At 42.4% G+C, this 17,436-nt stretch overlaps 1 protein-coding gene across 1 annotated transcript; it reads right to left on the bottom strand.

The window, feature by feature from the left end:
• Positions 1-3,114: 3,114 nt before the first annotated feature.
• NEMP1 (nuclear envelope integral membrane protein 1) lies at positions 3,115-17,174 on the bottom strand (the record flags this gene model as incomplete). The annotated part of the gene is made up of 7 exons (XM_080705418.1): positions 3,115-3,344; positions 4,019-4,133; positions 4,597-4,690; positions 6,547-6,619; positions 9,384-9,603; positions 10,611-10,729; positions 17,048-17,174. 7 exons carry the CDS (start codon positions 17,172-17,174, stop codon positions 3,115-3,117), a joined length of 978 nt encoding a protein of 325 aa, XP_080561544.1.
• Between the last annotated feature and the right edge of the window lie 262 nt (positions 17,175-17,436).

Raw genomic sequence — 17,436 nt, 5'->3', positions numbered from 1 at the left:
AAAGGCTAAAAGAAAGGGATACGTAGAATAGGTACATAAAGGAAGGGAAAAAAAGGAGATCGTTTCTTGATTTCATAACAACTCAAAGATATGTGACTTGTTGACATAAAATAGGGTGAACAGATCACTTCTCCTGGCTAGCAGGAATGCTATGAACCAAAGGGAAGAAGGATGGGAGTGAGACAAACACACTCCACAGGTGTGGGAGCAGATCCTTCCTGAAGGGGAAAAGAAGTGTGACGAGAAATGGAAAGAAAAAATGCAATTTTTTGGGGGGGGGCAGTACTGGGGATGGAACCCAGGGGCATTCTACCTCCGAGCTACACCCCCAGCCCTATTTTTTTATTCTTTATTTTGAAACAGGGTCTCACTGAGTTGCAAAGGGCCTCACTAAGTAGCTGGGGCTGCCAGCGAACTGCAATCCTCCCGTCTTAGCCTCCCAAATGCTGGGATTACAAGCGTGCACCACCACGCCCAGCTCGTCTTTTTTTTATTTTTGAAATGCCCGGCTAGCAAATGTAATTTTTAAATGGAGTTAAACGTTGAATATAATAAAAAGCCAAGAGCCCTCACCTGCAGAAGAACCTACAGACATGTTACCAAAAGCAAGCATGACTCAGAATATCATGTGTGAGAACAAATTCAAAGCTCAACACAACAGCTCTGGGGGCTTCAGTGGATAATCTGTATTAATAAGTGATAATCTGTATTAATAAGTATCTAGGGACCACAAGGGCTTGTCAATCTGGAGCATTTGCTGGTTCTGAAACATGAGTCTGTTATCTTTTTTAAAATATATTTGTTTAAAAAAACAAAACAAATAAGAATCCATTTTCTTTTAAAAACAGTTAAATCAAAGATTATTTTACAGCCAATGAAGTAAAAGAGGGAAGGAGGCTCAGATTTGTGAGCATCCTCTGAAAGCATTTCTGCACTTACAACAATTCTTGCTTAGGAGGGCCAGCCACAGCGACAGAAAAGCCATGACTGAATCAACTTTCAAGGAGAAGCTAGAATGTCCTGCTTGTGGCCATCCAGTTTCTTTGGGAACAGAAAAGTGGGCTGATAGCTTAGCCAGTGGGAAGCAAAACCATCAGAGCACTTACTACCTTTATCCACTCTCCTTCCTCGGGGACCCACAGACCACAAGACTACTCCCAGAGGGAGACCTACTCAGGCCTCTCATTTCAGTGGAACAATTTCTGCACTATCCCTCAGCCTGCTATAAAGGCCTGAACAATGGCATGACACTTGCAACATGGACCACAGAGGCACCAAGCCAATCTATATGAAAATAACTGACACTGCCAAAGTCAGGAAATTGTTCTGTGGGACAACAGGGAGCAGAGAACCTGAGTCCTCCTCCTCAGAGGATGCTTCCTCATCCTGGGCAATAATGCTCCCCAGTCCATACTCCTGCTCGTGGACAGAAACTTCATTTGGTGTGAGATGGAAAGAGCCTTCCACAAAGTCAGCAAATCTGGAAAAGAGAAGGTGATACTCATTAGGAATCTGCCCTCTATCATTTCTGATTGTCCTTCAAAATAAGAACAAATTGAAATGCCTGATATGCTCACCGCTCAAATGATACTAAGTCTGGCCAACATCTTTTTCCTTACTCTGGCAAGTAAATAGACTGAAGCAAGAAATAGGGAGAAAAGGAAGGCTAGGATCATAGGCCAATATCCCTGGCAACCCCATTATGCTTAATAAGCATAGCCTGTCCTTTTTAGTTATGGAAGTGCTAAGGTTCCTTGAGTCACCATATTCCTGATAAGATTAGGGGCATTAAACAGTTATTTATGTTTATGGCCCTATAAACTTTATGCTCTCAGGATTCCAAATTGAAGCTCCATACAATTGCTCCCAACTTGAAAGAAAAAAAGAAAAGAACCAACTCAGACAGCAATGTAAAACTTACAGAGGGGAACCTAATCTGGTACTGGAATCTTCCCACCTGAATTATATAATCAAAGCTAGGGCAGGTGTTTCTTTGGAAAAATAGGATATTGCTTAATATGCAATAAGTACCTTTCTCTTGACTACTCCTAGGTTAACAGTAAACAAAGGCCACAAATACAAATGGTTATCTAGAAATAGGATCTCTGTTAGAACTCAAGGTCACAGTTACATAGACAGACACTTGGCTTCTCTGGCCAAGCATTTACCTTTTTGGGGACTGGATTCGAGAAACAGTCTTCCAAGCAGAGCAGTCTGGACTGTTACAAAATTCTCGGAGCTCCTCTAAAGCCTTTCGGGTCTCTACTTCTCCTTGTATCCGGTACTCTTCTTCTGTCAGGAGACGAGGGGGGGCAGGCTTTTCTGTTGCCTTACACATCTTTCTGTGCTCACCAAAATAACATCATGAATCATTAATCAGTAACCTAAATCCATCCTTATGTCTAGCTCCCTTCAGTGGACCATGCATACAGCAGACAACCTGAACGCTATGAGTCTGCGCTCCCACCTTTCTTCCATAGACATCTTTCCTTATAATGGACTCCTGACACATTAGACTATGGGTAAAAAGTCAGAGTCTTGGTATTATTCACTAGTGTGAATAAATTCACTTATCTTCCGATAAATGAAAAGCAAAATATTTATTCTCCAATAAGTGGAAAAACAAGAAAATGATGCTATAATAGTGTGGTCTTTTAACTTGTTTCCTCAACGAAAGGTATCACCTGCCACAGAACAACCATTGATAACCTAGAATTCATGACCCATTCCATACTCATTATACAAGATGATAACATGCTATGAATTACATCGTAAAATAAGATCAGGACTTCAAGTGCAATCAGAGCCAGTGTGAAATAATCTGAAACCAGGTGACCTGAGGTCTGTGGTACAAAAGTGATATAGTTTGCACCACCTAGTGGTAACAAGAACACATGACACTTTACTGGATGTTTTTATTTTATATAAAAAGATTAGAATAAAAAATTGTAATGCCCAGAGTAAAAAAAAAAAGACTCAAGAAGGAACAAAGGCAGAAGCAGAACACAGTAACTTCTCATTAACAAAGAGGCTCCCAAGGCAACACCTCTGTATTCTTTGCTGCAAACCGCACTGCACACTGTATTGTGTCAACAAAGTCACCCTGCCTTTCAGTCACCTGTAGGTGATGTACAGCCACTGAACAGGGTACTCCAGGTTCTTAGTACACAGTGCAACAACGATAATGCCAAGGGCAATTTGAGGTATCTGGATGCCAGAGTACATGAAACCCAGGCCCATCAGCTGCAAGGTCCAGGTCAGTAGGTTGATACTTCGCTCATTCTCCAGGGGCCCATACTTGTAACACACTGCAAAACTCATGAATCCAACTGTGAGGACGTAGCCTATGAGAAAATTATCAGAAAACATTACTGTTCATCTATACCTAGTGCAAATAATTTGTGTGGAACAGTGGTAAATTCACCACTTGCATCTACTGAACCAGGAAAATGGATATGATCTTTACTCAATTGTCACTCTTTTTCATTATTAGGAAATATAAAGACACACACACCAACATACATAATATCTTTAAGTGTCTATCTTTTCAGTGTTACAGTTTATTTGGCTCAAATGAAACATTAAAGCTACTAAAGAAAATACTTTAATGGGTTGGTGTTTCTTTTTGCTTAAAGGAAGGTGATAAGCTGGGCGTGGTGGCCCACGCTTGTAATCCCAGCATTCAGGAGGCTGAGACCTGGAGGATCACAGTTCGCGGACAGCCTCAGCTACTTAGTGAGGCCCTCTGCAACTCAGTGAGACCCGGTTTCAAAATAAAGAATAAAAAATAGGGCAGGGGGTGTAGCTCGGAGGTCAAATGCCCCTGGGTTCCATCCCCAAACCCGCAAAAAAAAAAAAGTGATTATGGTGGAGGTATTCAAAGTGGAAAACTATGACTTACAAGTTCATAAAATGACATAAATTATTAACTCCTTGTAAGCAGGCAACAGCTTCTCATGATCAAATTAACTAACATAGCTTATAAACATGCAAAAAAGAAAGCAAAACCAACACTTACTTAAAAGATACTGCCAGTAACACCTCCAGATCTCTTGTAAATTCTTAAAAACTAGTTGAATGAGGTACAGAGAAAAGGACCAGCCTCCCACCAGGATGACGTAAATGGGGCTTTTCTAAGATAGAGAGTAGAAGTGAAAGCAAAAAGTTAACGCAGATTTTCCATACATAAAAAAAGCAAAATGCAACCGTAACTTTTTTCCTTAAAATTCAACCTACTCAAAATGCACAAAAAAACACATCTCTTAAAAAGATGTCCTTTATATATGCGAGGGTACAGTCTGCAAGAAACCTGGAAGATGAGATGCTAAGTAACTTAAAAGCCTGACTATGTAATTAGAAAACAGAAAAGGGACTTTAACCTCCCACTGAGCACAGGATTTTAAATAAAAAGGGAGTTTGCATGTAATTGGGCTTCAAGTTTCATCATGGAAAGTACCTTTCAGAATCAAAAAAAAGAATAAGACATTCACTCACCAGCCATCAATGCAAACTTCCAATGTTCTAAGATTACCCAAGAAAACAGTCCTCCAGCTATCCAAGATCATCCAAGATGCAAAATAGGATTCTGCCACTTACCTTGGGCATAAACTTGGAAAGTATAAAAATGATGACTAGTAGTGAGGCTACAATTCCTACACTCATCCCAGTGGAATAGTAGAAAATTTGGCTCCTGCAAGGAGAAAATTTATTGACTATAGTTTTAACACAGCATTGTTGAAACTAACATAACTAACCAGCCAAAAGATTTTCAAAAGCACAAGATTAGAGCAGGCATTTGCCCACGATTTATCAGAAAACTGTGGAAACTGATATGAAGATTAGTATCAATGAGATTCCCCTCAAATATATCCAAACACTAAGCCTCTGATTAATCTCCCTCTCCCATCCCCAATCTCTCTCCTAAACCTATTTTTAATAAAAATATTTTTCCCCTGAGGAATTATACAACTTCCCTGGGAAGAAGGAATGAGCAAGAAGATGGTCCAAGTGCCATGTGGTGCATATCTGTAATCCCAGTACTTGGGAGGCTGAGACAGGAGGATTACAGGCTCAAGGCCAACCTCAGCAATTGAGCGAGGCCCCAAACAACTTAGTTAGACCCTGTTTCCAAATAAAAAATAAAATTGAGCTGGGCATATAGCTCAGAAGCAGAATGCTCCTGGGTTCAATCCCCAGTATGACATACGTACACACATACACACATGACCCAAGTAGAGAATAAAAACTAGAATTAACTACCCAGAAGGATAAACTAAAGTCCTTCGTGGAGCCTAGAACAGAGAGGTTCTACTCCCATTTAGTTCTTCCTTATTGTTTGTTTGTTTTTGCTGTTTTGTTTTTGTGGTTTTTTTTAGTACTTAGGATTGAACTTAAGGGCATTTTACTTCTGAACTATACCCTCAACCCTGTTTTAATAGTTTTTCCCTTTCTTCCTTCCTTTCTTTCTTTCTTTCTTTCTTTCTTTCTTTCTTTCTTTCTTGTTTCTTTTTTTCCTTTAATGGTATTGGGGACTGAACTCAGGGGCATTCTGCCTTCAATCTATACCCCTCTCCCTTTTAATTTTTTTTGGAGAAAGGGTCCCCTAAGTCACTGAAGCTGGTCTCAAACCTGGGATCCTCCTGTCTCAGCCTCCCAAGTACTGAGATTACAGGAGAGGGCCACCACGCGCAGCCCTTTCCAGGCTCTCTCTACCAGTTATTCTTTACTCTTGGTGAGTTTCTCTCGGGATCTCAAAAATAAGGAACAATTCCACCAAGCCCACATCAGCCCAACTTTACACTCCAATTATTAATCGTTCATCCCCAAACTATCTTTTTATATTGTATACATTTAACGCTGATTCTACCTTCATTCAAAGTTTGCTTAGTATTTATGTGTTTTCTCATATTTACACATGACAATTTCACCACTCTTTAATTACTAGGCAAAAAAGAAAGGAAATGAACAAGTAGTTGGAATCTGTCTCCTTACATCTAAATAGCATGAAACTCATCAATACATGGCCCTACAGAAATGAGACCTTAACATATTACTTCTAACAGTGGAAAGGGTGTGGTCAACTTTTTTTTTTTTTTTTTTTGCGGGTCTGGGGATGGAACCCAGGGGCATTTGACCTCCGAGTTACACCCGCTGCCCTATTTTTTATTCTTTATTTTGAAACCGGGTCTCACTAGTTGCAGAGGACCTCACTAATTAAGTAGCTGAGACTGTCCGCGAACCGCAATCCTCCAGGTCTCAGCCTCCTGAATGCTGGGATTACAAACCTGCACCACCACGCCCAGCTTTGTGGTCAACTTTAGAGTACTAACTCTTACTAACCTAGTGGTAAGTCTATCTAATATGGGAATTTGGGTTATTAACAATACTACTCAAATCAGAAAAAAACAAAAATCATAACACATCATAATGTTTTAAAAATACCCAAGCAGGCAACATCTTAGCCATTCAGCTCTGGAGGTATGGACAGCAGTTCTTGCTATTTGGACATCAGAAGTCAAGCAGTGTGGGCACGAGCCTTGGACCTACCTGCTCAGCAAGTCTCCACAAAAAAATAGCGTAAGTCCAAGAAGAAAAGTGAGGAAGAGTTTGGGGTCAAATCCTGAAATAAAGAAATATTTTTTCTTAAAAGAGGGCCAAACAGTTTAAGAAATTATAGAATAAAAGAACTTTATTAGCTTTAGCATTGCTGGTCAGCTACTATAAAAAATGCAAATAGCCTATCTAAATGGCATTATAAATTCCACACAGAGTCTGGGATTCCTTACAAATATAAAGTATAGTCGAATCTCTGTTTAACCTGCACTTTCCCAAAGGTGAGACATTTATTTGGCTATGAGTTAAAGAACCAAGGCTTCCCTGGGATCGAGCCACAGTGTCATCAGCACTTCATGCACTTCCCACAAGGGAGCGCTACCACTCTGGCTTTCAAGCCTTAGTCTCCTCAGACACAGAAGGCAACAGATTGGCAAAGAACTTTGAGTGAGGGCACTGTGTTGTATTGTTCTCTACTTTTCTTTTTCGGTACTAGTAATGGAAGCCAGGGGCATTCTACCTTTGAGCTACAGCACCAGCCTTTTTTTTTTTTTTTTTTTTTTTTTTTTTTTTGCGGGTCTGGCTAGCCCTATTTTTCATTCTTTATTTTGAACCAGGGTCTCACTAAGTTGCAGAGGGCCTCACCAAGTAGCTAAGGCTGTCTGCGAACCGCAATCCTCCTGTTCCAGCCTCCCACATGCTGGGATTACTACTTTTCATGTTCAACAATACCATCCACTTTCTTTTACTATACAGCACTGTACTGAAAAAGCCTACCTACCAAACACATCTTACCTGGAACTGGGGGACCTTCCTGGCATACCAGAGACTCCTACAGTTTTGACTTTTGAATGCTGCATGTCTAAGCCAGGTGTAGTGGCACATACCTATAATTCTAGTACTTGGGAGGCTGAGACAGGAGGATACCAGGTTTACGGCCAGCCTCAGCAATTTAGCAATGCCCTCTGCAACTTAGTGAGACCCAGTTTCAACCTAAAAAAATAAAATAAAATAATATAGGGCTGGGTCTAGCTCAGAGGCCAAATGCCCCTGGGTTCAACCCCTAGTAACAAACAAACAAAAAAAAAAGCTGAGTCTAGGAAGGCCCACAAACAGACAGAAGCGCAAGAGCAAGAAGGATATATATATATGGAACACCAAAAGATGGGGTTAATCCTATACAACCGTGGATCCCTGGGACAGCTGGAAGGACCTATTTTTGTAGCAAAATCTACAAACATAGCCCAGCATGGTGGCTCATACTTATAATCCCAGTATTTGGGAGGCTGAGACAGGAGGATCACAGGTTTGCGACCAAACTCAGCAACTTGTGAGGCCCTCAGCAACTTAGTGAGACCCTATTTTAAAATAAAGAATAAGCCGGGCGTGGTAGCGCACACTTGTAATCCCCGTGCTTGGGAGGCTGAGACAAGAGGATCATGAAGGTTCGAAGCCAGCCTCAGCTGGCTTAAGAGACCCTGTTTCCAAATAAAAATATAAAATAGGTCTGGGAATGTAGCCCAGAGGTAGAGGACCCCTGGGTTCCATCCCCAGTACCACCAAAAAAAAAAAAAAAAAATAGGGCTGGGGGTATAGCTCAGAGGTAGAAGGCTCCTGGGTTCAAACCTTAGTACCACCAAAAAAAAAAAAAAAAAACCCCTACAAACATGTCTACTACTCACAACATCCCAGAACCTTGGGTAGTAACCAAAGAGAAACCAAGTCAGAGAAAATTCAACAGAATCCATCTCTTCTAAAACTTTTTCAGAACCTTCAGAAAAGGAAAACTTCTCCCGGTTCCACTGAATAAGTCTTCAATTATAGTGGCCTTCATCTCACTTATGATTCTACAAACATATTTTTTTTACTTGTGAATTACTAACATCCACTTTAACCTTTCTTTGCTCTTTATTGCTTACGCATTAAGGTTTTCAAATGTACCCAGCAGGACAGGTTTCTATATCTAGAAACCATGAATTTAACTGTCTGATTTATTGTAAGAATATTAGACATATCAGCTCAAAGTCATTGGCAATATTAGGAAAATAAGCCTTCATAGTTCTAACAAGGAGGTGTTCAGAATGGCCTGAGGCAGTTTTGATTCTGAGTCTTGATTCTGGTATGCTGTGAGTCTTGACTCATCAGCCTGAAGAGTCTGATGTAGAGCCAGGTGTGAGGACGCATGCCTGTAATCCCGAAATTTGGGTGTATGAGACAGAAAAATCACAAGTTCATGGCCAGCCTCAGCAACTTAGCAAGGCCCTCCACAACTTAGTGAGATCCTGTTTCAAAATTAAAAAAATAAAAATAGCTGAGCATGGTGGTGCACGCTTATAATCCCAGCATTCGGGAGGCTGAGACATGAGGATCATGGTTCGCAGACAGCCTCGGCTACTTAGTGAGGCCCTTTGCAACTCAGTGAGACCCAGTTTCTAAATAAAGAATAAAAAATAGGGCTAGGGATGGAGCTCGGAAGTAGAATGCCCCTGGGTTCCATTCTCAGTATTGCAAAAAATCAATAAAATAAAATAAAATAAAATAGGGCTGAAGGTATAGCTCGGAGGCAAAATGCCACTGGATTCAACCCCCAGTAACACACACACACACACACACACACACACACACACACACACACACACACACACACACAGTCTAATGTGGGGTGGAGTCTCCATGAACTGATGAACTGTATGGAACCATGGTATATTCAGGATTATAATCAGAACCCAGTGAAGTTGTCCTGGCTGACTTCCCTGTCTCACTAATTATACCTTCAAAGCTCAGTCCCTTCTCACTACAGAATCCACCAGAAAAACAGAGACGAGACTTACTCCGAGTCACCACAACACTGTACTTGGTGTCCTTCTCTATCATCTCAACTTTGAGGCAGGTTTTTGTGCTGTACAGACCCACGTTAACATAGGTGTCATTCAATTTCTCTTTTAAAAAGGAGGAAAAAAAGTTCCAAATACTGAACTGCTCTAGCTCCTTCAGTTTCTCCTCATTGTCCACCTGGGTGACTCGGACCAGTTTGGAACTATTTACCCGGATCTGTAATACAAGTAAAATCAAAATAAGAAGGAAGCAGAATTTTCACAAACACAATTTTTTAAAAATCTTAAATAGCTAAATTAGTAAATGGTGCCAGTTTCCACAAGGCTCATCAGAAACATACAGAGGCAGCAGCTAAAACATAATTGGGCAAATAATACCGCACATGGTACAGAGAGGCTGTTGTTAAGATGTCTTGTTAACATGATCTGAATTTACTATTAGGCTAGAACATAGTGGGGAGAGCCTCCCAGGCTGAGTTATCAATATAGCTATTTATGAGAGATAATACAAAGCAAGGGTCTAGAATATTAGGAAAATTGCCTGTCACAAACAGCCCCAGAAAACTGAAAATGTTTCCTATAATGACAGGCTGAGAAGTTCAACCCATTGTCACAAATCACTGATTATGGGTAAATGTCGGTTATTATGTGCCCCAGATGGAATATGGTTTTTATATCAGACAATAAACGAGAATTTTTTAAAAAGCCAAAAACCACAAGCCCAATCTTATGTTTTGTTTTTTTTTTTTTTATGTGAACAACAAATACCCTTCTCCGTATCCCTACTTATCACAGCAGCAGCATTTCCAAAGGGACTCGTTTTGTTCAATCACTATTAGAGCTGGGCACTCTTGCTTGCCAGGTGACTTAACAGTGTTATGAAATAAATGAGACCAAAGTCATTCTGCCAAGGGGAAACTTCAACTCAGGGAGTTGAGGAAACATCTTGGGTAGAACCAAAATAGAATAGGAGCAGCGAGTCAGAAGTTTACATCCTGACAGACATGCCAGTTTCAAGCCCAAAAAGCCTAAGACCTGTAAAGAGAAAGACAAGGATGTGTGTGCCGTGGGTATGTGAGTCCACGCATGCTGCACAAGGAGGGAAGAAAAAGCAGCAGTTTCTTTGGGAAAAGAAGGGAGGAAGGAAGTTTAGCTCAGGGTCATAGTACTATAAGCTACTTAAGGAAGCTGAGATGCCCTGGTGAGGGGCCTCCAAATTATTACCTGTATCCGTGTCCATATATCATGCCACTTTGGGCTAAGCACATTTCTATAACAGAACTGTTGGCTGGTATCCATAGTATAAACTTGTGATTCCTGAAGCATCATTACATCAATTCCAGCTTTATGCAAAAAAGGAAAAAAAGAATTAAGCATAAGGGAACATGCGAATAACTAACTCATTTCAAAAATTAAACTAGCCACTTTTTTGGGAGGGTTAAATCAGGTGCATTCTACTTGCAAGCTACACCCCCAGCCCGATTTTTTCATTTGGAAACAGGTTCTCACTAAATTGCTGAAGCTGTCCTCAGACCTGTGATCCTATCTCAGCCTCCCAAGTAATGGGATGACAGATGTGTGCCACCATGCCTGACTAACCACTTTCTTAAACTTGGGGTTAATATATCAGCAATATGCCAGCCATGATGACACACACCTATAATCCCAGTACTTTGGGGACTGAGGAAAGATCACAGGTTCAAGGTCAGCCTCAACAATTTTTTTTTTTTTTTTTTTTTGGGTGGTACTGGGGTTCCTGGAAGCTCTTCTACCTCTGGGCTACACTCCCAGACCTATTTTTATACTTTTCTTATTTGGAAACAGGGTCTCTTGAGCCAGCATGGCTGGCTTCGAACCTGCACAACCCTCCTGTCTCTGCCTCCCAAGCGCGGGGATTACAAGCGTGCGCCACTATGCCCGGCTATTTCTTTTTTGTGTGTGTGTGAGTCTGAGGATGGAACCCAGGGGCATTACAACCTCCGAGCTACACCCTCTGCCCTATTTTTTTATTCTTTATTTTGAAACCAGGTCTCAGTGAGTTGCAAAGGGCCTCACAAAGTAGCTGAGGCTGTCCGCGAACCTCGATCCTCTGGTCTCAGCCTCCCAAACGCTGGGATTACAAGCGTGGGACACCACACCTGTTTTTTTGTTTGTTTTGGTTTTGTTTTTTTGGTGGTACTGGGGATGGAACCCTTATACCTCCGGGCTACACTCTGGGCTACACTTTTAAGGGGGAAACAGAGAACAGGGTCTCTTAAGCCAGCTATGCTGGCTTCAAACCTGGGCAATCCTCCTGTCTCCGCCTCCCAAGCAAGGGGATTACAAGCATGTGCCACCATGCCCGGCTAGCCTCAACAATTTAGAAAGGCCCTTCAAAACAGTGAGACCCTGTTTTAAAATTAAGAAAAAGCCGGGCATGGTTTTGCAGATCCTCCTGTCTCTGACCCGTCAGCTAGCTGATGGAGGAATAGGCCTCTGCGAGCTAAGCTGGTAATAGTGACAGGAAACTGAAGCCAATGGATTCGGGAACTGTCACTTCTCACATATTTAAAATATTGGCATCCAGGCGTAATGGTGCATGCTAGTAATCCCAGTGCTTGGGAGGCTGAGACAGGAGGATACCGCAGGTTCAAAGCCAGCCTCTGCTACTTAGTGAGGCTCTCAGCAACTTAGTGAGACAGTTTCCAAATAAAATATAAAAATAAGTCTGGGAGTATAGACCAGTGGTAGAAAGCCTCTGGGTTCCACCCCCAGTACCACACACACACACACACAAAAAAAAAAATTAACTTTGTGTAAAATTAAGAAAAATACCAGGCATGGTGGTACATGCTTAGAATCCCAGTGCTTGGGAGGCTGAAACAGGAGGATGGCACAGGTTCGAAGCCAGCCTCAACTACTTAGTGAGGCTCTCAGCAACTTAGTGAGACCCTGTTTCCAAAAGTATAAAATAGATCTGGGCGTATAGCCCAAAGGTAGAAAGCCCCTGGGTTCCACCCCCAGTACCACAAAAAAAGAAAAAAAAATTAAGAAAAAACTGGTGAGTAAATAAAGCAGAATGGTATTTCTATCCAATTTTGGGTGTGTGTGGGTATGTGTGTGCACAAGCATGCTTAGGACTAATCCCAGGATCTGAAGCCTGCTAAGCAAATGCTCTACCACAATCTATAACCCAACCTATATTTAATTATTTAAATATTACAAATAAGGCCAGATGTGGTAATGCACATTTGTAATCCCAGTACTCAGCAACTTAGTGAGGCCCTCTTCAACTTAGTGAAACCCTGTTTCCAAATAAGAAATGAAATTGGGCTAGGGGTATAACTTGGAGGTAGAATGTCTCTGAGTTCAATCCCCAATACCAAAATAAATGAATAAATATTACAAATATTCAGAACAAGTAATAATAAATACTAAGCTGGGCATGGTTGTAGTGCATGCCTATAATCCCAGTACTCGGGAGGCTGAAACAAGAGGATCACAGGTTCAAAGCTAGCTTCAGCAATTTAGTGAGGCTCTCAGAAACTTAGTGAGACCCTGCTTCCAATTAAAATTAAAATTAAAATTAAAATTAAAATTAAAATTAAAATAGAGCCAGGTGTGGTGGCACACGCTTGTAATCCCCACACTTGGGAGGCTGAGACAGGAGGACTGCACAGGTTCGAAGCCAGCCTCAGCTACTTAGTGAGGCTCTTAGCAACTTAGTAAGACCCTGTTTCCAAATAAAATATAAAATAGGTCTGGAAGTATAGCCTGGAGGTAGGAAGCCTCTGGGTTCCACCCCCAGTACCACCAAAAAAAAAAAGTAAAATTAAAATAGGGCTGAGGTGTAGCTTAGAGGTAGAATGCCTTTGGGTTCAATCCTCAGTATCACAATAAATAAATGTATAAATAAGCAAACAAAACCTCCACCAAACTTAGAAAGCCAAAGTTAAACACACACAAAAAAAGGCATTGAGGCTCTCAGCAACTTTGTGTGACCCTGTTTCCAAGTAAAAATAATAAAAGCCGGGTGTGGTGGCATACACTTGTAATCCCAGCATTTGAGATGCTGAGATAGGAAGCTCTTGGTTCAAGGATAGCCTCAGCTACTTAGTGAGGCACTCCATAATCTAGTGAGACCCTGTTTCAAAATAAAGAATAAAAAACAGGGCAGGGGGTGTAGCTCGGAGGTCGAATGCCCCTTGGTTCCATCCCCAGACCTGCAAAAAAAAAAAAAAAAAAAAAAAAAAAAAGCAGAATAAACTAGGGTTGGGGTACTCTGTGGTGGAGCGCTTACCTAATACACATAAAATCCTGGGTTAGGTCCAAAGGATGACAAAAAAAATTAAAGCTCACACACACCAAAAAAATGTAAAAGAGCAGAATTAAATTGTAAGAAAAACATCTTCTGCTGGTCATGGTGGCACACATCTGTCTTCCCAGTACTTGGGAGGCTGAAACAGGAGGATTGGAGATTTAAGACCAACCTCAGCAACTTAGTGAAATCCTGTTTCTAACTAAAAAATATAATAGGGTTGGGTGTAGCTGAGAGGTAGAGTCCAATCTCTAGTACCTCAAAGTACCTCTAGTACCTGGGTCCAATCTCTAGTACCTCAAAAAAAGTAAAAATAAAAAAAACACCTTCTAGCCAGGTGTGATGGCACACACTTGTAATTCCAGGGCTTGGGAAGCTGAGACAGGAGGATACAGGTTCATAGCCAGCCTCAGCAAGTTAATGAGGCTGCTTCAAAATAAGGAATAAGCCCAATGTGGTGCCACACACTTGTAATACCAGCACTTGGGAGGTTGAGACAGGAGGATCACAGGTTCAAAGCTAGCCTCTGCAATTCAGGGAGGCTCTCAGCAAACTAGTGATTACTGTATCCAAATAAGAAATAAAGTCAGGCTGGGGGTGTAGCTTAGACGTAGAATGCCCCTGAGTTTAATCCCCAGTACCACCAAAAAAAAGAAAAAAAGGAGAGAAAAAAAAAAAAAAACCTTTTCTGAACTTCACAGAATTTAGTGAGCCATAACTTATTATTTACCTAATAAGTAACTATTCAGAGCTAATAACTAGGGGCTGGTGTAGTGTAGCTCAGTAGTAGATTGCCTAGTATGCATGAAGCTTTGGGTTAAATCCCCATCATTAGTTAATAACTCCGTGTGTGTGTGTGTGTGTGTGTGTGTGTGTGTGTGTGTGTCTCACTGGGGATTGTAGCCGGACCTTGAAACAAGGTCCCTCAGCAGACATGGTGACGCACACTTGTAATCCCAGTACTTGGAAGGCTAAGACAGGAAGATCTCAGGTTTGGAAGCCAGCCTCAGAAACTTATAGGGGCCTTCCACAACTTAGTGAGACCCTGTTACCAAGTAAGAAAATCAGAAGCCAGGCACAGTGGCACACACTTGTAATTCTAGCATTTGGGAGACTGAAACAGGAGGATCGTGATTTGCGGGCATCCTCAACTATTTAGTGACCCTTTCCAACTCAGTGAGACCCTATTTCAAAACAATCAAGAATAAAAAATAGGGCTGGGGGTGTAGCTCAGAGGTAGAATGCCCCTGGATTCCATTCCCAGTACCACAGGAAGGAAGAAAGGAAGAAAGGAAGGAAGGAAGGAAGGAAGGAAATTGGGCTAGGGGTATAACTCAGAGTTAGAATGCCCCTGAGCTGGGCGTGGTAATCCCACTTGCAATCCCAGCATTTGGGAGGCTGAGACAAGAGGATCACGGTTCACTAATACTAAGGCCCTTTGCAACTCAGTAAGACCCTGTTTCATAATAAAGAAAAAAAATAAGGTTGGGGTATAGCTCAGAGGTAGAATGTCTCTGGGTTCCATCCCCAGTATCACACACACACAAAATTTTTTTTATTAAAAAAGAGAATGACCCTGTGTTCAATCCCTAGTACAAAAAAAAAAAAAGAAGAAGAAGAAGAAGAAGAAAAAAAAAAACGGATCCCTCTAGGTTGCTGAGTCTCAATACAATGCTGAGGCTGACCTCAAACCTACGATTCTCCTCTCTCAGCTTCGCAGACACCAGGATCACAGGCATGTGCCACCACACCTAGCTTCATATTTACTTTTAATCATTCCGGACCTTTCAATCAATAATACTCATCAGGTAGAAGATAATAAAAATGATTCACAGTATGCGAGGACTGAATATGATTCTAAAAAGTCATAAAAAGAACTTTTCTTTCTTTCTTTTTTTTTTTTTTTTTTTTTTTTTTGCAGTACTGGGGATGGAACCCAGAGGCATTCTACCTCCGAACTACACCCTCAGCCCTATTTTTTAGTCTTTTATTTTTGAAACAGGATCTCACTGAGTTGCGAAGGGCCTCACTAAGTAGCTGAGGGTGGCCAGGCGTGGTGGCGCACGCTTGTAATCCCCACGCTTGGGAAGCGGAAACAGGAGGATCACGCAAGTTCGAAGCCAGTCTCGCTGGCTAAAAGAGACCCTGTTTCCAAATTTTAAAAAGTATAAAAATAGAGCCGGGCGTGGTGGCGCACGCTTGTAATCCCCGCGCTTGGGAGACTGAGACAGGAGGATCGCGCAGGTTCGAAGCCAGCCGCGCGCGCTGGCTTGGGAGACCCTGTTTCCAAATAAAAATGTAAAAATAGGTCTGGGAGTGTAGCCCGGAGGTAGAAGGGCTTCCAGGAACCCCAGTACCACCACCAAAAAATAATAATAATAATAAATAAAAAGTATAAAAATAGGTCTGGGAGTGTAGCCTGGAAGTAGGGTTTACAGGAACCCCAGTACCACCTAAAATAAATAAAATAAGGCTGAGGGTGTAGCTCCAAGGTCGAATGCCCCTGGGTTCCATTCCCAGTACAATAGTAATAATAATTAATAATAATAATAAATAATAATAATGCTTAAATGACTTCAGGAATAGTTAGGAACCTGAACAGAAAGAAGTCAAGAGCAAAAACGTGCGTTGACAAGATACGATTATCTTTATTCTCCTGAGTTCCAACTCCCCCCAGTGGAAACTTGGAAACCTCGCTTATTTTTCTGTCCTGAATTTAACAATGAGATAAAAAGGAGGTTTCCTACAAACACTAAGTTTTCTGGATCCGAGCAGTCCAGAACTTTCTGGTCCCAAGCAGCAGGTACGAAATAATTGTGCTTGAATGAATAAATACATATCCCAAAGAAATCCATTCGATGCTGAATGGCACGCTTATCTTTTTCCGGGAAACAGTATAAAAACTCTGTTCTATAGGGCTGTTAGGGTCCGGAGTCTTACAAAAGATCAATACATTTCTGTGAACTCCATCTATCTGGCCCTCGGTCCTGACTGAGCAGACGCCGAGGTGTTTGCTAATTCGCTGAATGCATGGGACGCTCCCTTTCAAGGCAGCTCCGCCGCCCGACGGGTCCCTGGACCTTCTTCCTTTCAACCTAAAAACTCGAGGACTCCAGCAGCGCGACGCAGCCCCCAGCCCGTTTGTCATCCGGTCCAGGCTTCCCCTCTTCCTGGTCGCTCCTCCCCACTCCTGGCGAGCCCCTCCAGCCCGCCCAGGACCTAGCCCCTCAGCCCGACGCCCACTAGCCCACCTCGCCCGGCGCCCCTCCTCGAGTAACGGCCCACACCCTAGGGACAAACTCCACTTTTCCCAAAACAAACGCCCCAGCACCCGCCCCCTTAGCAGCTGCAGCCCGGATGGTACCTGAGCCGCAGACCCAGCAGCCGGAGAGGACCAGGAGCAGCCACACTGCCCCATCGCCCCCGGACCCCCAGCCCCAGGGCCCGGGACCAACTCCCCGGGAGACCGCCACTTTGATTCCTCCCGCCATGGTGGCCTTACGCCGCCTCCTCCTCACGTGCCTCTCCCCAGCAACTAGCCCCTGACAGACAGCCGCAGCAGCCAATCCTCTACAAGGCTCTCCCCTACCGGCCAATTGGGACGAACGCCGATTCCTCCCAGGACCCTGGGAGTCCCACCCCTTAGTAGCAGTGTGGAAGGCGGGAGAAGGAGCTTTCAGCCTATTAGAAAACCTGTTTTCACCCACCCTAGCAATGGCGACAGGAAAATCCCACCCCTTGACAACATGCTTC

This window comes from Muscardinus avellanarius (assembly GCF_963383645.1).
Source record: "Muscardinus avellanarius genome assembly, chromosome: 11".
Taxonomy (NCBI): Eukaryota; Metazoa; Chordata; class Mammalia; order Rodentia; family Gliridae; genus Muscardinus; species Muscardinus avellanarius.
Note: the sequence above shows the minus strand (reverse complement) of the source record. Positions and strands in the feature narration are given on the sequence as shown.